The sequence below is a fragment of the Schistosoma mansoni genome, chromosome 1 (genome assembly GCF_000237925.1).
Source record: "Schistosoma mansoni strain Puerto Rico chromosome 1, complete genome".
In the NCBI taxonomy this organism is placed as follows: Eukaryota; Metazoa; Platyhelminthes; class Trematoda; order Strigeidida; family Schistosomatidae; genus Schistosoma; species Schistosoma mansoni.
The window spans coordinates 4,023,471-4,047,347 of record NC_031495.1 but is presented as its reverse complement, the minus strand read 5'-3'; the positions used below and the strand labels follow the sequence as shown (position 1 = coordinate 4,047,347).

The 23,877-nt window shown below is 36.0% G+C and overlaps 1 protein-coding gene across 1 annotated transcript; it reads right to left on the bottom strand.

Moving 5' to 3' along the window:
- Smp_176440 (protein kinase) lies at nucleotides 1-23,231 on the bottom strand (the record flags this gene model as incomplete). Its single annotated transcript, XM_018793028.1, has 9 exons — nucleotides 23,180-23,231; nucleotides 18,354-18,847; nucleotides 14,660-14,846; nucleotides 12,077-12,396; nucleotides 10,074-10,517; nucleotides 8,792-8,968; nucleotides 6,863-6,994; nucleotides 2,569-2,878; nucleotides 1-464 (listed from the first exon to the last, which is right to left on the bottom strand). The coding sequence occupies exons 2-9, from the start codon at nucleotides 18,816-18,818 to the stop codon at nucleotides 1-3; spliced, it is 2,499 nt and encodes an 832-aa protein (XP_018647582.1). The 5' UTR covers nucleotides 18,819-18,847; nucleotides 23,180-23,231.
- Nucleotides 23,232-23,877: the final 646 nt, after the last annotated feature.

The window sequence follows — 23,877 nt, the reverse complement described above, 5'->3', positions numbered from 1 at the left end:
CTACCAATCGCCCCAATCATCACCATCATCATTACTAGCATTATTGACAACGTTTGATTTATTTAATTCTCTTTGTTGTCCTTTCGATGATTTCATTGGCTTATCAGTCACACTAGAATGAGTTCGAGTTGAAACATGTTCAGGTGATAGCTTTTTTGATTGATAGTCTGAATGATTTGTCGACGGTAGACTTTTTATTATATTTGAAGATTGTGATGATTTAACAGTTGACTTCTTCGTATTTGTTCTCTTTTCAATTGGATTCTCATTTAGAGTAAGACTATCAAAAAATTCATTTGAATTCCAGTCTAAGTCAAGTTTATTCTTTGTTTCTTGATCATATTGTGGTTGACAATCCCAATACGACGAAGGCGTAAGTGGGGGAAGAGTAGTAGCAGTAGACTCTGATAATAAATTCTTATTTTCTGAGTTATGATTTAATGTTGATTTATTGTCATCTATATCTTCAAAAACATCATTCATATCCAAATTCCAATCATCATCACCATCATCATCAGCGGCATTATTATTCATAAGATCCCATGGATTTGATTCTTTGTCATGATTAATAGTTGACTTTGAAGATGATTTGGGTGAAGTTAATTGAGCAGATTTATTCGAATTTTCTGAAACTGAAATCAGTAATATTTACGAGTAAATAATGAAACTATTGTGAAAGATGATTTGGAAATTAATTAACGATATCAACAATTGTACAAGAATACTTATAGGTTAAATGAGTTAATTCTGATTGTATATTATATGATGTAAAACAAAATATCTAATCTGTGATCAGTTCTCTCTGTTCAACTTTACGGCTGCGAAACATAGTCACTAAGGGTAGAAGATACTCGCGATTTACTAATATTTAATCACAGATGTCTTAGAAATATTGCCAGCAACTGTTTGGGATCGTCAGATAAATAACAGTGAGGTTAGACGAGGGATATCAGGGAATGATGGTAGGTCAGTTGATGAGGTTGTGAATATTCATCGACTAAGAGGTTTGGCCATGTGTTATGCATGCCTGAACATCGATTACCACGGCGTACAATGAGGACTAGTGTTAGAGATGGTTGGAAGAAAGTTAAGGGCACCCAAACTGAAATGTGGCATCAGTCCATAAAGTCACTAACTTCTGGTCCGAGTCATGTTGGTGGATACAGACTACTTGGTCGAGGTCCGCACGACTATCGTAACCAGTGGTTGGAGACTCTGGGTGACATGACCCATAATTGATCACAATGGCCTAGGTGTATACACTCCTTGTCTGCCCTTAAACCGTGAGATTAAAATTAATTTATACCTTTATTTCTACGAACTAATTCTTTCTTCCTGTATTATAATCTTATACATAATCTTTCTTTTATATATTACTACCATTGAAGTAATGCTTCTATGAATTTGGTGTTCATCTTGTTGTGCTAATGAGGTGTGGCAACTTGGACCGATGCATATATATGCCTGATCCTATGTTGTGGTTGACTGACTGACTAGTCTATGATCTCGTTTTAACAAGAAAAGACCTGAGCACTGATTTAATCCTAATCATGTTAAAGACAAGATAATTTAATTAGGTCATGAAACTATCTGAAACACAGAGAATTTAGTTTAACACGATAGGTTGTGTAAAATTTCTTATTTCAATGGAATAACTGTGTCTAACTAGGTATTTATTGTCTACTATTGAATATACTTTTGTATGAAAAGCTTTAGTTCACTAACTTAAATATCCAACACACGGTTAAAACCTACATCATTTACAATCGTTTGAACAGGTAATCATTATACTTAGAGCGATCATAAAAGTATTTCTCATAATTGCAACACATTAAAGTCATTAGCTTGGTAATAATTAGAGACTTGTCACATGGTTCAAAGAATCAGTTATCAAGCTTGCAATTTCATTTTCCTAGGATGAACAATAAATATAGTCAGGCAAAACATCTTTACAGGAATTAAACAATACTTACAATAATTCAATGAAAATAATCAAGAGTCACATCTTGATACTAGTCGCTATTGAGCTGGCATTCAATTAGCTTCAAAATAGAACTCCTGGAGTTTTAGTGAAAAACCGTGGAGTTTAATTGATGTCAGGTGTGAGACAGTTATCCACCGACGACAATGAATCAAGGGTAGTGCACATCATGAATTGATTGAGGTTAGACATTATTACCATTGGATGCCAGCTCAGTGGCCTAGAGGTTAAGCGTTCGTGAGAGAGGCCGAGTGTCTCGGGTTCGAATCCAGAGTGCGGGAGCGTAGATGTGCACTCCTTAGGAGTCCTTTGCTAAGATGGAACGGTCGTCCAGTGCTCCCAGGTTTTCAGTGGTGGTCTAGCTCAGATCGACTCATGACTTTAACTGTTAAAATACTACAATCTCCACAAATCCCCATACTGGAATACAGATATGTTTAGTTAGTAAGTTTTAAACTTGATAAACTGTGTTCCGATTTTATACACTAATTACTGACAGGTATTATTGGAATATAAATCAAAGTAATTAAATGAGTAATCAATTTAATTAAATAATAGGTAGATAATGACAAAATACAGAAACTTACTATTATTACTGCACAGTTTTTCTTCAATTCTTTCTAAGCCATTTGAGTTTTTATTGCGTTGTGATGCTGACAATGATAAAGAAGGATAGGACGTTGATTCCACATCCGTATCAGACGATTTTGTTGTGGCTGTAGTTGTCGTTGTTGATGATGATGGTAAAATACGACTAGAAAATGACAAAGCAGACAAAGCCCACTGAGTAAGTGCACTGGCTGAAGATGCTCCACTTGTAACAGTTCGTGAAGGATTATCTGAACTTGATGTTTGACTATCATTTGTCATTTGATTAGATGTGTTATGTTCACTAGTCTTATTTAAGAAAAATAAAAAGATAACAAGAGAATAACATCAGTACAACATAATATGATAGGTAGATACTAATCACCGAATGATAAATAATATCTAAGATTTACAGGAAGTGTGTCTTTTAGTAGGGAACTAACTACTGGATGCATAAACATTGATACTTTCTACTAACTGAGCTACAACATCTAACCATGCACAGATTATTGAATATCAGATATTTAGTTATTGTTTGACTTTTTATGAGTAAAAATTGCTTAGAAATAGGCTAAGTCAATCATGTATATCAGTTTAAGACCAAACAATTAGTAATAAATACTGACTGGTGTCATTCATTAGTCAATATTTAGATTAATTATCCGAGAGAAATAAATACGTATGCTATTGATTGAAAATTTAGTTTGACTTTCTGAGTGACACATCTATAGTAATAAAAGTTTGGGCGTGTATCTTGATCAGATTTAGTCAATAAAAGCTTCGTACTGCGGGGGTGTTGTTTACGAAATCGAGAGGACTAAAGGTGAATGTCTGGTGCTATAATCGGGTTAGTGGATATGGAGGATCCATCTGGGGGAGTTGAAAAACTCTGATTCCAAATCAATGGTACACATGAACTACAGAATTCTGAAGCAACAAATGGTGTATGAACGTATTGTTGGTCACAGGCTACCATGAGACTGCATCTCCTGAAGTTACTCCACTACCTTGTGGATTAGACCTTCAAGTCAAAGGCTCGGGGTATGATCCCCATCAGTTTAATATCATGTTGATTTATGACTATATAGGGAGCAGCCATCATGTTCTGCTCCAATTTCTTATGGAAACTAAATCAATAACTAACTAATTGTGAGCACTCCAGCACTATTCCTTGTACCAATAATGATCTAAGACATTATTTTGGGCTATATACTATTACTCATTTGCCAAGTGTTAATGCGGACAACAAAAGTTACTTTTTGGAACATTAGTATACTTCCTTAATCCCTTGATCACAAACTTTTGTCCTATCTTGCAAACTAAAATCGGCTACTAGTTATACTTTTTTTGTATCACAGCTGAACACTTATACTGATTTAAAATGAAACAGGTAATCACTCAAGATATATTAGTTAGATGCTAAATGCTCAAAATACTAGATAACAATTTCATTAAAAACATGGAAGCAGTGAACGGCCGTTTCTTCCTAGTATGGGACTCCTCAGCAGTGCAAATCCATGACCTTGCAAGTGGAAATAAAAATCGAGACTTTCGGTCTCGCATGCGAACGCCTAACCTCTAATACCATTAAACTGGGATCCAATGATGTATACGTCTAACTTCAATCAGTTCACAATGATAAGTTGAGTTGGTTAGTGTTCATTAACTTATGAATACAAAAGACTCAAATTAATTCACTTAGTATTGCCTGTTTGAATCTTCCCATTGATGTTTAGGACTGCAACTGGTCAGTCTCTAATTGGCATATGTGCATACTGTGCGTATTGTCTCGATATAGCCTTAATTCACAAGCATTGTAAGCAAAGATGGATAGTGGCTAGCGAAAGGTACTGGGTTCGAGTTACTTTCTATTTTATGGTAAGATGTGGTCAGTTTGTTCGGTATATAAACTCAGTATGTCTGAGAATAATGATTCATATTGCAGAGGCTGTTATTGGTGTTCTGGACTTAACTGGCTGTGCTAGGCAGATAGCAGGACTCAAGACTGCGCATAAGGTTTTTCGTGTATCATTAATCCTATCGATAAACTCACTGCTCTCTCATAGGCGAGCCATACGAAATAACAAGTACACATGCGCTTTTAAGTATTGACGTACAAAAAAGGAAATAAATATTGGATACATGTGTGTGTCAGTTGATTTCCATACAACAAACCATGTGTTAGATAAAACACCTTAAGTTGACGAGAAATATATAGTAATGGAAAAATCTTTCGTTAAATAGTGAATGTTATACACGTAATACAGATATATATTTTATCGATTATGTGATAGTTCATGTTAATAGGAAACTACTTATGTGGTATAAGCTACTTATGTTGATAGACATAAGTAGTATGTAGTACCTGATTGGTTCGTCCATAAATTATAGTCTCACCAACAATTCTTGTATAGCATGGTGAATAATAATAAAATGGGTAGTGACCTAAAATGAAGGCAACAAAAGCTAATTATTTTGTCATATAAATAACCCATTTAGATTCACTTGGTATTCTTTGTTTGAATCTTCCCATTGACTTTCAGGACTGCAATTGATCAGTCTCTTATTGGCATATGTGCATACTGTGCGTATTGCCTCGATATAGCCTTAATTCACAAGCATTATAAGCAAAGATGGACAGTGGCTAACAGTGGAATCCAGGACGCGCGTTTCGTTTTATTTGGGACGCGATGGCGTTTGAAGCGAAAGGTACTGGGTTCAAGTCCTAGAGTGAAAATCAACTCTGAGATGCAGGTACATCCAGCTGACAAGTCCCAAATAGGACGAAACGCACGTCTGGGATTCCAATGCTAGCCGCTGTCCATCTTTGCTTATAACTCATTTAGAGTTTCACAAGCTTATCATGAATTGAGCACGACTGTAATATTTATGTGAAACTGTAACATTAACGACTTCAAAATAATCATTTCATACTGAAAATTATAGAAAATCATCTTAGGCACTTCATTTATCCCAGGAAATTTATTCTTTCATGTAATGTAGTGATTTTTGTTTGTATACGCCAATCGGAAACAATCCTACGCAATATGGAATCGATAGTATTTAGATATGTGAATAAGATAGATGATTTCACAATGTTATAATATAACATTATACTATCAAACAAATGATGATGGCTTTGTAACTCTGGTTGCATAATGCAAGTAACAGTAAAGCCATACAGTAAGAGAAAATGTAATGACTTATGTTAGTCTTATACAGTATATATTTATAAAAATCTAAGCTAATATGACACAACTTAGGTAAATTAACATTTATCATGAAGGCGGGTAAGACACATCTTGCCGAAACTATCAACCTCGCAACTTGGAATCATCAAGGTAAAAAGAAAAGAGGCAACCTAAAGAACACATGACCACAGGGTATTAGAAGCAGACACTGAGATCAATGAACATCACTTAGGAACAACTGGAAAAAAGATCTCAAAATAGAGTAGCTTGAGGATCCGTAGTCAGAAGCCTATCTTCTAAGAGGGGTAACAGGTTTAATTGATTGATTAATAGAACATTAATCGTAAATGTCATAAAAAGTAATGATTCTAGAATGTATACATGTCACTGCCATGTTGGAGACTTAGGCTCACACCATCATAATGATCATCCAAAAAACCAATACTTCCCATCAAAATTCTCAACGCGTTTACTTTCTTCTAAATTTTTTTGTGAACCAATCTTCTCAACTACGGCTAATTTTGGAAATTTATCTATCAAGGTTATTTAATTCCTTACGGTTAGTAGTATACAATGACAGTTAAAAACTTTAAAAAAACACAAAACAAATAGAGTATTTATAAGCAAACATGGATGGTGGCTAGTAGTGGAATCCAGAACGAGCGCTTCGCCCTATTTGGGACTCGTCAGCTGGATGAATCTGTAATCCTAAACGCCAGTTGGAAGACTCACACAGCCAATACAAAAATGAACTAATTTTCACATTACTCAGATGATTTTGACTATATTTTAGTTGGTGGATGTCGTTTTGCTGGTAAGTTGTGAATCATAACAGTTATAAGGCATTTTTAAAAAGTGTTGGCACATCAATAAAAACTGTAGATCAAGTACCAAACGCTATAAACACATCATAACCCCGATCCAAAGAAAAATGAAAAGTATGAAGACAAACAAATTATTCGTACAACAGATGATGAGCTGTTATAATATGGTTCGTTGAATTACATCCATGAAATGACATATATTTCAGTTTTTAAACAATCATTTATACGACATTACTTTGGAAATTTCTTAAACGAACACATACAAAATAATCACTTACATGTTCCAATCGATCAAGTATCCCACGTATAGCACGAAATGTATCATCACGTATTGACTTCTCTGTATCAGTCGTTAAGAATGACAAACAAGGTAGGACTTTTCCAGCTAGTAGATCATTTGTATAATATTCCTTATAAAGAGAAAAATGAATTAGAAATTATGGAATGAATGATTTTAGTCATAAAATTTTTTTTGGATTAATTCACTGAAATAAATGTTTAGCTTCTTTCTATAGACATTAATAGCGAAGACAAGTATGAGGTAACACAGAACTGACTACCAAATTAGTTTGTAGAATATAAAGACATAAAAGCAAGAAATATACATATGTACCCCCCTGGGAAGCATCGTTGATAAACAAGGAGGATCGGATGCAGATGTAGAGGCGAGGATTGGCAAAGCAAGGGCAGCATTTCTACAACTGAAGAACATATAGAACTCAAAACAACTCCCACCTAATTTCAAAGTGAGAATCTTCAATACGAACGTCAAGACAGTCATACTGTACGAAGCTGAAACGTGGAGAACTACTACGACCATCGTCAAGAAGGTACAAATATTTATAAACAGTTGTCTACGCAAAATACTCAACATCCATTGGCCGGATACTATCAGCAACAGCGTTTTATGGGAGAGGAAAAACCAGCTTCCAGCTGAAGAGGAAATTAGGGAAAGACGTTGGAAGTGGATCGGACATACATTAAGGAAATCACCAATGTGTATTACAAGGCAATCCCTAACTTGGAATCCTGAAAGGAAGCGGAAAAGAGGAAGGCCAAAGAACACATTACGTCGGGAAATAGAAGCAGATATGAAAAGGATGAATAGCAACTGGAAAGGAAGGCTCAAAACAGAGTTGGATGGAGAATGCTGGTGAGCGGCCTATGCTCCTCGACGAGGGGTAACAGGCGTAAGTAAGTAAGTAACCCCTAATATGAGAGAATTAATTTAACTCCTTCAGATAAACTCCTATATTATTTATAGTTGATTAGTTTCAGTGAATAAGCACACTAACGTGAATAAGAATTATGCATTCTGAAAGAAGAATGTAAACAAGTACAGTCTTTCGAAAATATACACAAAAGAATGATCAGAAAGATTCAGTATGAAGTGAAGTGGCCAGCAACTAGTTTCACAGGGTATGTTGAGTTTAGATAGTAAAGCCGGAATAATTGTCTCATTCTTTTTTGGTATTAGTAGATTATTAAAGGGCTTCAACTGATTCAACTTGGGTTCGAAATATCGAGTATCAATCGGCTACTCAGGGAGATCAGTATTAAAGCTAATTCATTCAGAAGAAAGTAAGAAATTCAGAACCAGGTAATCAATGTGATAAGTCTTGCTATTGATAGGTTTAAAATTGTCTTTCTAGCCAGTTCCTATATCCCCAACTACTTCAACACGCCAACTGGAACAATAGAGAGGAAGTGAGGATCGCGAGTAAAAGCTTTACTACAGGGCTAGTTCGTATACAGAAAAAAGGGTATTTATAGAGTTATCCAAAACCTTGGTCTTCTGCAACCATACCAAATATAGTAGCAGTATAGGTAAATAGACAATCAAAACCGTGGCACGTGGTTCTAGATTCTCTAGGTGTTTCAGAGATTTTCTTCAACGCTGGTTGAATAAAACGTGTCCTGGAGTTTCTGGCCCCTTCGGTATCTTGACGAGGGATATTTTGGGACTCCTCCAATACAATATTGATCAATAACACCTGAAGTATAGTAAGCCGATGAGATTTTTGACACCAAGAATTTTTAGTGTTATAAAAAAAGTTAAAATTTTCATTTCAAAACAAAACTACAATAGGATTCGTAGATTGCGACTTTCGGTAACATCGAAGGAACGTAGTGAAAAACATTGCGATTTATTCTGAAACATATAGAAACAAAAAAAAACTAGCTACCATGCAAATAATGTTCCTTACTTGTGTAGCAGCTAAGGCAGTTATTGCTGCTTGACGATTTGGCAAGAATGAATCACGAGTTGCTCGAAGAAAGGCACCTAAAATTGGACCTTGTTGTGTTTGTGTTGAAAAATATGATGCTAATTTCGCTAAACATACAGTTGCATTAGTACGAATTCCACCTTGTGCATCCCGTGACTATAAAACAAAGAGATCAAATATAGTTGAAAATTACTAAGAAATTAAGATATGTAAGAACAAAAAAAGGGATGAACGAAATGTTCTATGTTATCAGAAAACAACCATTCAGCTTAGAAAACAAAAGTCTACCGAAACAATGCTAACATTTATTCACATATCATCACAGAAAAAAGACTGATACACAGGGACTAAGAAATACACTACAGATTTGAGGTGCTATAAAATTGTTTATAATAAAACAACTAAAACTTGAGCTTTCATGTTTGAGAAGAGTAAACTATGTTTTTCATTCGCTTTGTTGTGATAAGTATGATTTTCGTGAGGGATATGAGACTGGTAGGGTGGGAAAACAGGTAACTTTCTTAAAGAACAGGGCCTCCCTCGAATGATACAGTTTCATGATAGAAAGTGATCAAGCTAAGTGTATATGGCATTTATTCCTCAGAATTTCATAGCTCGTTTGCACCGCTGATTTGAAATTAGGGTTATTTAACTTCCCTAGGTGAACCTTTCATACCCCCCCACAAAGACGGTTGCTTCTACTTCTCCACTTTTGCAGACTTTTTTTCTAGGTGAACTCAGTGTACGCTGTATCTCCGAAACACGCATAAAGGATCCAAGTACAGTCACTCACTTAAACTCCCTTAGTCAATTCAGAGAACAGACGAGATTTAATCCTTGTGTATCCAGAGTCATGATTGGTACTTACGCAGTCTTTCTAGCATAAATATACGAGTGAATGGAGTGGTGACCATCACCGTCCCAAAGAGGCGAGTATGCCCATATGTATGCCATAGGATGCATAAGTGAAAGCCTATGTTACCGGGATCGATGTAATGTATACTAATCCTAGGTGCGACATCCATATGCCAAGACCAAGGGGTTTCTAACGATTTCCCCACAAAAGCATTCACGAAGTGGGTTTGTGCCTCAAAAAATGACAGTCTTCCTGCCAAGAGAGCCGATAGGGTCCCCCAATGAGGCCCAATAAACCTCACGATTGATACATTGCACTTAGGAACACCCATATCATAAGTGGACTAAGGAATAAACAATATAAAGTTAAAATCTATGATTATTGTAATTATAAATTATCACCAACTTGTAATGTTGTTATATATTTTATTAAATTCTCATTCAGTAGTTTTGTTGAAAGTTTTGGTGCCAAATGAATCATTGCACGTACAGTCGCTTCACGTACAACAGGATGTGTATCTGTGAAACCGGCAGAAACTGGACCGAAAATTTGTGTTTCTATACATTTTGTTTGTAAATGTTGTACAAAATCAGGTAGATGTTCTAAAAGGCGTACACGTGTTGCACGTTCAGGTGATGAGAACAATTTTAAAAGACATGGCAGAACATAAGTTTGAAAATCACTATCCGATAACAGGGGAATAAGACGCAGTACAGGTAGAAGAGCCTCAACTCCAGCAGATCCGTAACGTAAACCATTAACTAAATGAGGCAGTATTTTATGACGACATACATCATCTGGGAAACTTGTTATTTGTGTGGCAAGATTTTTCAAAAATGTTGATTTTTCCTACAAGTAGACAAATAAGCAATGAAAGTACAAGATAACGAGCATAAGAAAGCATTCTGACTAACCTCATAAAGCATCTTTTATTAGATCACATCTATTGGGTGAGGGATCAACGGAATCATGACTCAGTCACGACGACTCAGGTGTTTAAAGGTCTAACTTAGCATTTCTAAGATAGATACTTGTGAGTTCCAGCTATGGTTAAGTTCCTTGATATTAGTTAGCCATCTCTGTTACACATTTTATTTGTGTATTCATACATATGATTAAGAAGAAAAACAAATACTAATATTAACCAATCATTATTCCAAATCATATTAGTGTTTCAAAACAAGACAATATTAGGTGTGTAAATTCAAGCTTTTTCAATGAATATTAGGTCATAACTTAAGAGAATATCACAGTCTGTCAATGAAGTAAAATAATACAACATTTCGCAGATCAATAAGCATTACAAAAAACGTAACCTCACCAAGTTAGATACGTGTATTGATTAGAATGTTAATGATCTAAGAAAACATAAACCTGGAAATTTTGTAGTCACTTATTAGACGTGGTAGAGAGAAAAGTAGTAATGATAATTGGTGACATTGATAAGGGGAATAAAGTGCTTGTTTACGTGTGTTAAGAAACAAAATCCGACATAAGACCTCTTCGCGCCACTGCTAGATAGTAGAGGCAATCTTGCTAGCCAACTTAGGCGATCGACGAAGATTGGACTAATCACTCACTCAGCCGTATCCTTGATTAACTTGGGTTTCAAATCGAGGCTCACTTAACCACATAGGGCTACCTGATGTGTGTACTTATGCATAAGAATTGTAGAAGTCATCGGGAGTATGTTGTTCATGTATATAGGTGTATGCAAAGGGTGTGTGCGTGGTCGTACAATGGAGAAGTAAGCTCAAAGATTGTTTGTCCTGTCTAATAAAGTCATCATCCTAATCTATCAGGTCGAAGGCATAATAAAAAGATATAGTAGCAAATATTCGAGAGAGGAGACGAACAACATCCCTAGAGATTGTTTATGCATATGTGTATGTCTTGAAGTACTAGGGCGATGAACATCCACTCTCTCAAGTGGGTGAAAATACCTATGTGTATTATATGGGATGTATGGGATAAAACTCGTGTATTACCGGTGTTCATATAACGCATATTTACTCACAGGATAGGTATACATGTATGTATATTCAATGGATACATGGATGAAAGCCTGTGTGTCAACTAGTATTCATGCAGACTATACCTATCCAGGGTAAGCAAAACCTCAAAGAAATCTTTACTTACTATTCTTGGTGAGACACTCACACACGCCAAGACCTGCGGGGCCGTGGTTCTCCACAAAATCACTCCACGCGGTAGGTTTGTGAGCCCTGAAAACACGGAATTCATTCCAGAAGGGCTTAAAGTCCCCACCAGTATAAGGCTTTACCAACCAATCTGGATGGAACACCACACCACGCAGGTTAGCGTTAGCTGATAATCAATTTAATTTTAATAACAATAACATAAGAGTTTAACCAAAATCACAGAAATGAAATGAAGATTTTTCTTACCATACTATCTTTTAATTCAATCTCTTCTAAAAATAATAATGTATCCACGTAATCATTAGCTAAAAATCCTTGTTTTTCTGAATTACGAGTTGACTGGAGAAATTGAGATACGGTGAATCGTTTCACTCCACCTTTTGTAGCACTTTGAGCTATAAGACGTCGATAATCATGTATTAATGCTTTAGGAATTCTTTTCGAATATGAAGATTCAATTAGCTGAGAGCGATCCTTTAATATTGAAGACGGATTAAATATTTCCCATATTAAACATCCCAAACCCCATGAATCAACGAGACGATTGTCTGGAGGCATGTACGGATCTATGGAAATAGAAAAACCACTATCATGAAATCATTTGTTGAGGATTTGAAAAAAGCAACGATGGAAGTGTACATATTTATAAAACCACTTGAACCCAAGTAATAATTACGTCGTTTATATAATTTATGGTCAGTCAGTCAGCTACAACGTAGTACCAGGCACACATATGCATCGGTGGTAGCATTATTAGTCCTTACACAAACTATGTGGCTCATAATCACACTAATAAATCTGCTTTTAGTGAATAAGTTACATTGAATTTATTAGTGTAGTGACTTTGAAGATTCGGTGGAAGCGGCTATTATAAAAGAATATGCTGATGACAGGAACGTGGAAAAAATGAGGTAAGATAAGTTTACAAAGAAAAACTTGTATTTCCTAACGAAAACTAAAGTACAACTGGAATAGTCTCTATTTAGAAATTGAAATTAGATTGTTTAGATTGCTTAACACAACTAATAGATACTATCATAAAGAATGAAAATAATCACATTTAATTTTACTAAGTACTTTCAAATACAAGCCTAGTTTGAGTTAACACTAGAATTTTAATGGTATGCACTATATCCTGATGAGACCTTCTAAAGATACACTAATTTTTATTAAAACATTCTAAAACAATCCTTCTTGATGGGAACTGAAACAAATCGTGTATAAAGTCAGCCAGTAACTTGCTCGACAGTAGTAATGAACCAGGCTTTTGCAAACTTGAGTCACCCGTGCTGTAGGTGACATGTCCATTTGTTTATCAACGGAAGAATATATTATACAGTTTATTCTGTATGACTTAATTGGTGTGAGAGTCGACATAAGGTAGAAGACATGTATAGGTTGTTAACATTCGACCACCGATTTCCTCGAAAAACTAATCACGTTTTATAGAACTATAGATTAATGAAGCCATACGTATGGTACAACTGACAAATTTACAAATCGATTAATGATTTTGTGAACCTTAATCAGCTATGATAACTGAGACACATATCGCATCCATTGTTAACCAAGATGTGGCATACGTTAATGAACTGATTGAGTCCTGGTCTGAACAATGTCGATTGCTGCAGACACTAATGATATTTGTTGCGAGTTATGATCTCTAAATACTGACACAAGTGCATTCTTTGTCGTTTTTTAGATCCTCAGTTGTATTATGATTTCATACTTTTCACTTCTTGATTTTAATCATTATTTTCAAATCATATATTCCAAGTTTGGTCTTTACCATCATGGATACTGTCAATATGTCAACTCTGCAACTTATCCAATTAATTAACCTCCCTTCGTTGTGTAGATAGATGTTAACTGTAGTAAATAGTAAAAATATGCATTTGTGTCAGACCAGGTTGAGTGTTTTAAAGTATATGGAATGAACAATTATTTTTCAATATGAAGAGAATTTTTTCTAGTTTAGATATTTGATGGGAAAGTTATAAGAACTTAAAATGACCTCAAAAATCATTTATTTAAATACATTAACATTGGTACAAAGAGGCACCGAATAGATATATGCCGCACATCATCATCCGATTCGTGTGAGGGCTGGAATACTGGCTGGGCATCCAAACCGAAGCAAGTGGTTTTCTTAGGGGCCCTACCCGGAACCTTCAACCTAAAGGTCTGATCCACATGACAGTGGAACAACGTCAGGAGATACAGTCTCATGGTAGCCGGTGACCAACAATAAGTTCATACGCCATTTGTTCCCTCAGGATTCTGTAGCCCATGTGTACCATTGGTTTGGAATCAGGGCTTTCCAACTCCTCCAAGTGGATCCTCTGTGTCCACCAACCCGGTTAAAGCGCCGGACATTCGCTTTTCGTCTTCTCGATTTCGTAAACAACATCCTCTCCGCTAGAAGGTAGTGAGTAGGACTTCCCTGACAGTGGTTGTATACACGTGGCCATAAGAGAGCATTTTGAGAGGAAGAGCTGTCTCTCGCCACCCTTGACCGTACCAGGACTACTATTGTTAAAACTGTTACTGGGTTTAGCTTGTTTACCAATGATTGAAATCATAGATACAGAAGTTTTTACAAAGTTAACTTTAAATCCCTCTCATACAAATCGTTCTTTTTCCCAGTTAACGTTTGGGTAATTTCTATTTTCTATAGTTACTAACATGCTGTATATGGGTAAGTACACCTTACCATCAATTATGACAAAAGATTTAAGTTGAAAACAGTTTAGGAGTGTGTTATTTATCGACAAATAATCTAAGGAATGAAAAAGTCTCTAAAAAAAATAGAACACTGTAGAAACTCACCTGTAGTATTTGCATCCACAAAACCTGCTGTTTGTCTAATAGGCGGTGGAGGTTCATTAACAGGTCCGACAAAATCTAAAGCGCCCAATTTCCATTCACCAGCTGTAGTTACAAACACACTATCTAAACGCACAGCATTATGTGCCAATTTGCCGTCATCATTTAAGAAAATTAACGCTTTTGCGATCTACAGATAAACAAGAAGAAAATGAAAACAAACAAACCTCACACTATTATTAGAAACAGATGAAACAAAAAGTCACATTATGACAGTAATTACTTAACCTTATTGTTCATTCAGTCAGCCATCATCAATATATAGCCTGGTAGAGATGTGAATTGGTTCAAGTTCCCATACCACATTAGCAAAACAAGGTGAACACCAAAAGTGATCGAAATAATGAAGTAGAAATGATAATAAGAATGATCTTGAACGATTACTGTCATGGTGGCATGCAACTAGTGTTGACCTTGTGTTCAAAGATCCAGTTGTTGATCGATTAGGATTTTCCTTTAGATAGCCTTGCAGATCAATGCTCAGATATTTGTTACCAAGTGTACGCTTTGTCTGTTGATATAACGGGAAGAGAAGATGCAATCACATTTTTCATTCATTCTTGTTCAACATTACTTCAGCTTTCAACTCTATATGATGATTATTCAGAGTAATATTTATCTTTGTTTCCCAATGTGGTATTTTATTCGGTATAACATTCATTTATTTGAGTGTGATGTTATTTTAGGATCCAATATTCTTGTATTAAATTAACACAAACTATACTCAGAATGATAGACAGCATGTGATCTTGTTATAACTCTGAGTATTTTTTTCCATAAATGCGATCTTATTAATGATTAAAAAGGATGCACAATCAATATATATTGTGTATTTTCGACTAGAGTCGTCGTCGTGTTTTGACAGTTAATAGATCTTGATTTGTAGCAGTCTTGTTGTTCATATTTCACGTCATGAGAATTTCAGTGGTTCCTCGTTTATTCAGGTCTAAGAATACACAACGTGGATACAACATACGGTTACTATAACCCGCTCCACAAAAGCAAGCAAACTGACAGATATTCACTGAGGTGCCTCATGGAGGTAATTTATCCTTAAAGTTCCTCAAATGAATTTCTTACTGGAGAAGATAGTTCAGAGCTTTGTTGAATAAAACGTCTTTTTCAGGGATCTAGATAGTCTATTATTTATGATCTCCATAGCTTTGTCTTTTTTGAATTTAATGCTCAAGAATAAACGGTTTTGGGAGCTGTGGGAGCACTTTTGAAGTCATGTTTTGTTTTTGCGGTACTACTGACGAACCTGGTTGTGAAACGGTTCGCCAAAATTGCTCGTCCGATTTCATTCAGCTCATCATCAATTATGTTATCTGTCCATATTTCTTTGAATCTTGAAGATAGAGGATGAATTAAATTTATCTCGCAACTTAGAGCCACCCAAATCAAGTTCATTTTCTGTCCATTCTTTGTTGTCTAAAGGATTTCTCCCATAACTATTAATCAGAAATATCTTAACTTCGATTGCTTGTGAAGTTCTATGGTGAAGTTGAAGGTTTGCATATCAAAATACATAAACATGAAGCATCAATACAGTAATATTCGCAGTTCTTACTTCATATATTTCCCGAGAATATGCAGTTTATCCAATACATTAAGATTAGCTCCGACTTTCTGGATAATCCTTTGACTAATATGTTTAAATACTATGATGAAAACAAACTCACGTAGTGGGTTTTTGTTATTGCAATGTTTTCATAAGGTTTATACAACTTCATACTAATGCCAAAAATAAAACTGAATGAGTACTCTAAGAGACGTTTGCAATAGAACTAGTTGGCTATTTTATATTTATAGGTTTCAAATGAGGGAATGGTGGAGTGATGGAAAGAAACATTTGTCACTACGAGCTTATCCGATTATACCCAAACTTAAATGGATTTATCGTTTAAAAAGTTTTCTATGAATATATGTCAACAAGTATATCAAAGAAATACAGCAAACACTCAAAAACTACAAGTGTATTAGAAATTTAGCTTGGCGATTGTTAATGTTAATCGAGTACACAATTAATATCAATGTTAACCATTGTTGGAGTAGTTGAGGCTGTCATATCCTGTTTCGAAATGTCGTTAACATAGTTCGCGGGTATTCGGCCTGGTATGGCCGATTCAGCCCTCTTCGAAATGCTATCACATGGCCACGAGTATACAACCACTGTCAGGGAAGTCCTACTCACTACCTTCTAGCGGAGAGGATGTTGTTTACGAAATCGAGAAGACGAAAAGCGAATGTCCGGCGCTTTAACCGGGTTGGTGGACACAGAGGATCCACTTGGAGGAGTTGGAAAGCCCTGATTCCAAACCAATGGTACACATGGGCTACAGAATCCTGAGGGAACAAATGGCGTATGAACTTATTGTTGGTCACCGGCTACCATGAGACTGTATCTCCTGACGTTGTTCCACTGTCATGTGGATCAGACCTTTAGGTTGAAGGTTCCGGGTAGGGCCCCTAAGAAAACCACTTGCTTCGGTTTGGGTGCCCAGGCAGTATCATTGCCCACACACAAATCAAGTGACTTGTGTTTGGTGCCCCTTTGTATCAATATTTATGTGTTCAAATAAATAAATAATAACGAGTCAAGTACCAAGGTAAGTAGACACATGCACGAAGGTGGTCACAGTGTTGAAAACGTTTTAGAATGTCTAAATGTTTAGAATCAGATTCCCAAACAATCGTCGCTGGTTAATGTGTTTTACCAAAGCATGGATCCAAACAATATGCAGCAAATATTTTCTCGTTCATATTATGGTACCGCTTAATTATGTGTCAGCCTAGTGCCATCAATCTAACGGTATTAAATATAATAAATGTGAATAATTACAGATGAATGGAAGACTAGTAACCAAATCACTGGAAAGTGTAAATAATCACAGAACAGACAGAAAACATCTTTATAAAACTGTACGGTCAATTATAGGTCTTGCTAATAAGGACTGAAAATGTCTAACTCACACTTACTTAGATGACAATACATAGATTTAATAAAATTTAGCCATCATTATTGAAGAAAAATAAACACTAAAAATTGAAACACTGGTTTCACCTAGTAAATATTCGGCACTGTCTTCTCATTACCAGAAGTATGTAAATAAAGATCATTAAGCTTATCTGTTAACAACACAAAGCACCCCGACAAGCGATTTAAAAACCCTATCATAGGAATGACTTCGACCATTGCATCACAAGATTTGGAGATGGTTAATACAAGCAGAAAGTAGAAATAATTGTTCATGATCAAAAAAAGCATTTGAACTAGATAAATTATGAACTTAATGAAACATACTAACGATGTCCGAGTAGGGACAATGGTCGGATTGTTGAGAACTTCGAAAATAGTGTGGACCGAAATTCATCGAAGTTTGCCACTAGAAGTACGCGCAAGATTGTTTTCTGTCGTGACATGAAACCTATGCAACATAGCAGTAAACGACTTTAAAAAAACATCTCCAGAGTAAAACCACAGATTAAAGATCAGTAAAATCATTGATCCTTCTTAGATCAAACTACTCTTCACACATAAATATTTAAATCTTGTTTAATAGATGTCAAACAAAGAAATAGTTTTTCAAAAATAGACATAGTACATTAGCATCATAATCTATCTACCGATACCAACCTGATGTATACCCCACGAAGAGATAAGATTGAAATTTCCACAATCTGCTTTAATGCGTAGGTATTCCCGTAATGGTAGAACACGTTCCGTAACAAAGCCAAATTCATTGGGTAGTTTCCCTGAACCAATCTCTGATCCACCGATCCAAGTAAGCATATTTGGATGACGTAATGTTTTCATCCATTTGACTGTACTTTGAAAAATAGACAGAATAGTACTAGCTTCCCTGGTTGCAGCATTCGAACTTAGGTTGCAAACAAACAAAGTAACCTCCTCTTTGGTTTTCTTTTTCTGACCAGGGAGAATTCGCCATTTAAAATCATATGGACCATGGATCGTTCCCAATGGTTCTGAATTGGGTGGGTCAATAGAGAAACCAGGGACTGGGTCATGAGAAAAGTTCAGGCCTAATGAGGTAGCTGATCCCAACAGGCTGTCTGAATCCCTGTTAGTAAATAGCCACATAACTTGGTGGACTATCCTTTACTAGTTTTCTGTAAATTGAACAAAAGATTACTAAAATAGAGCAAGTGATAAAATAAGGTTATGCAGGTATATATATATATATATATATATATATATATATATATATATATATATATATATATATATATATATGAAAACAGTAACTCATGTACTGATATTTTTACAAGTGGTGCAGAGAGAGAATAATATTGCAAAAACAAGAAAATATAAAGATCTGATTATTTTGTTCGGAAAACTAGGGAAAATCAGCCTAATTTCAGACCTGGACGTAGATGTATCAGCCAAACATCCACTATTCGTCAAGTTTTAGGATAAATATATCGCCGCTCATCTATAGTCGTGTTTCTCGACTTTGAGGTGATGCTCAGCTCTTTCGGGCGAAAGATTGTGGCTGTTTGTCATTGAAAGGGGTACCAAAGTATATACGATGTGTGAAGCATCTTTACTCAGATAATATTGAGTCAGAAGTATTAGGAAACTGTCATCAGAACTATCGACCTCACGTGATGTGCATTAGGTTTGATCAATCTCTATTTAATTTCGTCATAGATATCTCCCTCGAAATAACACTCCATCCAACCTTTCAGACTAACCTCCTACAAGGAGATCCATTTATGACAGTTCTATTTAGTGGAGATGACAAGGTGAAAAATTCCGACCTGCATAAGGAACAATTCAAACATGTTTGAGACGCGATTCTCTCCTAAATGGAAAATGTTATTTCACGACTTCCCTGAGCCAGAGCCTGATTTAATGATAGGGAATGGAGTAGTTTAACTAGTCTACCAATTTACTTATCTTGAAAGTCTCATTGACACTGGTGGGTTTGTTTCTGTACAAATCTCGGTTGCCCCTGGCCAAATTGTGGTGTAGGTGAGACAGACGTGTTGTGCTTGCATAAATTATTGATTCTCTTGTACTTGATGACTGTCTGAATTCGAATTCCAAAAGCAATATGTCCGTTCGTGCTTATCTAATACTTCTTGATTAGACTGTGTTATTTCTGGAATTTCTAGTTTGCATAATAATTCAAATACTCATAATTATCACATTGGCGTCGCGATGGAGCGGTTGGACAAACATTTTAATTCCTATGCTTGTGAGGATTACATGGAAAGGTTCGAAATCTGGGCTATAACCAAGGAAGATGTTGAGGATATAATATTGTGGCTCGTTTCTTTACATTCATCGGAAAAGTCTACAGCTTATTAAAAACTCAGGCTTTACCAGAAAAGCCTATTTCACTTCCTTATGCAACTCAAGGAACTATCACTAGACTATTTAAAGTATACAAATTTCGAATGAGGTAAAGGAGAAAAACTCCACAAAATGATTCGTCAGAACATCAGGAATTTCACTACTCTACTACATCGTCTCATTCAATGCGTAGTCAAGATTATTTAGATAACAATTCATTGAGATGTTGCGAAGCAGGTCACGAAGACGAGCACAAGTTCGGCAAATGTTTGTTCTATGGCAAGTTTTGCCCATGTAATCCATGAGCGTTTCGTAATCCCAAATGTTTCAAATGTGGTCAAACCGGACGCATTGTCAGTTTGTAATACTACTATTCATTTCGCTGCAAGCAATGCTAAATCTTGTAACTCTGATCTTATTAAGTTGAGTGTTTCTAAAGATCATTTATCTTTATCCACCACTTCGAAGAACAGTGTAGAGTCATATAACGCTATAGAAGTAATTGAAAGTCAGAATCATTGTGATCCAGAAGCTTCTAGCCGATCAACTTCTTGTCGAATTTCCCATGTTATTGTACCAGATATGGTTTGTCCTAACGATTCAGTTATTTCTGATGAAATTTCTTATAAATCTGAGGAAAATATGTTGAGCGAATCAAATCGTAACCGAAAATCTGATGGAGTTCTGATAGATGCTGATTTTTCAATTGATCCATTACTCTCCAATGACATTCTTCATAAATTCGAAGAAAATATTTCAAAAGGATCAAATCCTGATGTCATATTATATATTACTTATCCTCATAATGTATTTGCTTCTTGTGAGAAACTTGTTCAGTGAGAAGCACGAGTACTAAGTGAGCTTGATTTTGATTACAATTCGGATGATTTGATATCAAATGTTGTTTAAATTTACCATGAAGTCACTTCTAATGAATCCTCTAACCGATGTGAGAAATGTTTTAAATGAAGTCACATTATTCATAACTTGGGGATATGAAGATCCAACATTATTTCGTGGGGTAGGATAGTGTAAGAAAGCCTGTGGTTCAGGTTCTAGATATCAGTTGTTTCAGTACACAACCGGTATGGTGATTGTATGCAATTGCAGGAGCGCAGGTGATTCAATTCCGATTTCAGTTGTTAATTCCAATAGTAATGACTATATTCTAGATCATACAGAGTTTACATCCAATACACTGTCGGACAGACGCAGGATGAACTTAAGAAGAAAACCTACACTCGATCACAGAAAATTCGACTTCAATTTCAGCCATGGCGGAAGTGAAAGTGTGTTTGTATGAACTGACTTTTTTGTACTGATGACTGCCTGATTCGAATCCCAAATGCAACACGTCCATTCGTGCTCATCTAATACTTCTTGGTTAAATTGCGTTATTTCTTGGATTCCTACTTTGTACCATAATTCAAATACTTCAAACTATCACAAGCCGTCTGGCCACTAAAGAACGACTTGTCTGCTTAGAAGTTTGCTATACTCTAGAGACAAGCACTCGCGGATTTCATAAAAGTACTTTGATGGGTCAAAACACTAACCATGCCTACCAACAATGATCGCCAAGTGATTGAGAGTAGTGTGAAGTCATGCCACTAAATCGGATATGACCCTTTAATCTTGCATTGGAGCTTTTCATGAGTTACAGATCTAAGCCACCATTACAGATGTTGCTAAGATATGCGACAAGATCAGGAATAGTGAAACTTAGTAATGAATAATCAAGGTGGGTGCACGTCGTCAGTCTATACTATGTGAAGGGGTATTAAGACATTTATTAATGGTTCAAGGAAGCTCCTGCCCAACAGACAATAAATTAATTCCCAAGGAACTGGAAATAGCGCGTATGTCAACAAAAACTACTGTCTCCATTTAGGCTCCATAATCCTTAAAAAATTCTTTACCACCACTGCTTTACCAAAATTTTAAGCGTTTAGCATTGGCGATATATCTGTTGGTGCATCCTAAATTACAGAGAAGAGCAGAACCGACTAGGAATGATTTAATAAATGTTTTTGCAGGATATGAATGACGTCACGGACCAGAACACCTAGTTTAGAAAGTGCATTCGTTGAAGCACCCTCTTGATGACGTTCGTCCCTACGAAGCTTTAGGTTCTTTATCCGTCTCTCGATTAGGAACTCGGTACATAGCATTGCTGCAGATGTATGTGTTTATTAAACTTCAGAATTCACAGGATTATTTTGCTTCAGAATAGTAACACTGCAGTTTAAAAGGGGTGTTATTTTCGAAATTTATTTCTATGTTAAACTTAATTTTCCAACAAAGCTTTCTCTCACTGTGGATTTACTTTCTTACTGGCATGTGCTAAGTTGAAACTAATTATGTCTTGAGAGTGTGTCTAATTTCATATGCGATTAACTACTAGGACACAAATTGAACGGATAACGCATTACCTGTATTTTTTTGTAGATTTTTGTAAATAAAATTGAAAGTTTGTGCTTACGATGAAAGCTTGTGACAAGTATCTATCTATTATTAATCTGCCTGTAAACGATGTCATTTCTCGTCAGTGTTTTTAACTACGTATTGTTTTTCTAGTCAAGTTAGTTGCGTTTGAAAAATCCAAGTTTGTTGTGGAGTGGAAATAAGGGTGCACGTGGAGAGAAATTGAGGCTAAGTGAAAAGTGGACAATTCACTGAAACTGAATTAGGTGAAAATTAGACAACTTAGTGACATTTCAAACACGGGACGAAAAAAGGAAATTTCGCATTATATCCCGACAGGCGAAAAAGGAGACCTTTTGGTTAGTTCTCCCATTGTGTTTTCTACATTGATCAGAGGAATATCTCCTTTATTTCTCTTATATTGGTTGCTTAAGCAACCAATCGGGTCTCCGTGCCAGTCATTATACAGTCAATAATTTAAGTTAAAATTTCAGTAGGGCAACATGAACAGCCACCAAAGGCAAAATATTTCTTTCTAGCACTAGTTGTCAAGATGTAGAATTCGGGAAGACACACACGATGTTACTAGGCCAAAAAGTTATTATATGTCAGCTGATTGGTTATAATGACTTTAAAAAAGTTGCGCATAGCTGGCACATAACTAGCGCTTTCTTTGAACGAATATTGAAAGAATATAGCACAATACAGCTTATGTGTACCTTTTACCAGTCCAAACGTAGAAATACAGTAAACATGATGTGCCGACCTTGCAAATTCAAATGGTTCAAATGGTTCAAACGGTTCAGATAGTTGTGGACGAAATAGAAGAAGCTTTCGCTTAACGGGCTTTCGTATCTAGTATCAAATGATTCAAATGGTTGAGGACGGAATAGAAGAAGCTCTCGCTTAACGGCTTCCGTGTCTAGTAGCAGTGGATCACCAATACCTCCAGGCAAAAACCTAGGTATATGAACGATAATAGAGGAAAAAAAGAATTCGATAAATCATAATAATATGTTATCCTTAGTCCTTAAGAATAAGTCAAGTTTCCTCTTAAAGGACTCCTGGGAGGTCGCTTGGACTAGCTCAGTCGGCAGCGAATTCCAGCACTTGACAACTCTAACGGAGTAGAAGTTGTGTCTGCAGTCTGTTCTACTGTGTAGGGTCTCCAATTTCTGGGTGTTACCTCTTAGGTTAGTGTTATGACTAAGCTTAAGAAGATGTTTAGGGGGATGACCAGAAGTATTAAGGATACTGTAAGTCATAAGAAGGTCACCTCTAAGACGCCTGTACTCTAACGGGTAAAGGTCAAATGATTGGAGGCGTTCTTCATAAGGTTTGAATTTGAGTCCCCGAACTGATTTCGTGGCTCGACGTTGTATACGTTCCAAAGTGTCCTTATCCTTTTGGAGGGAGG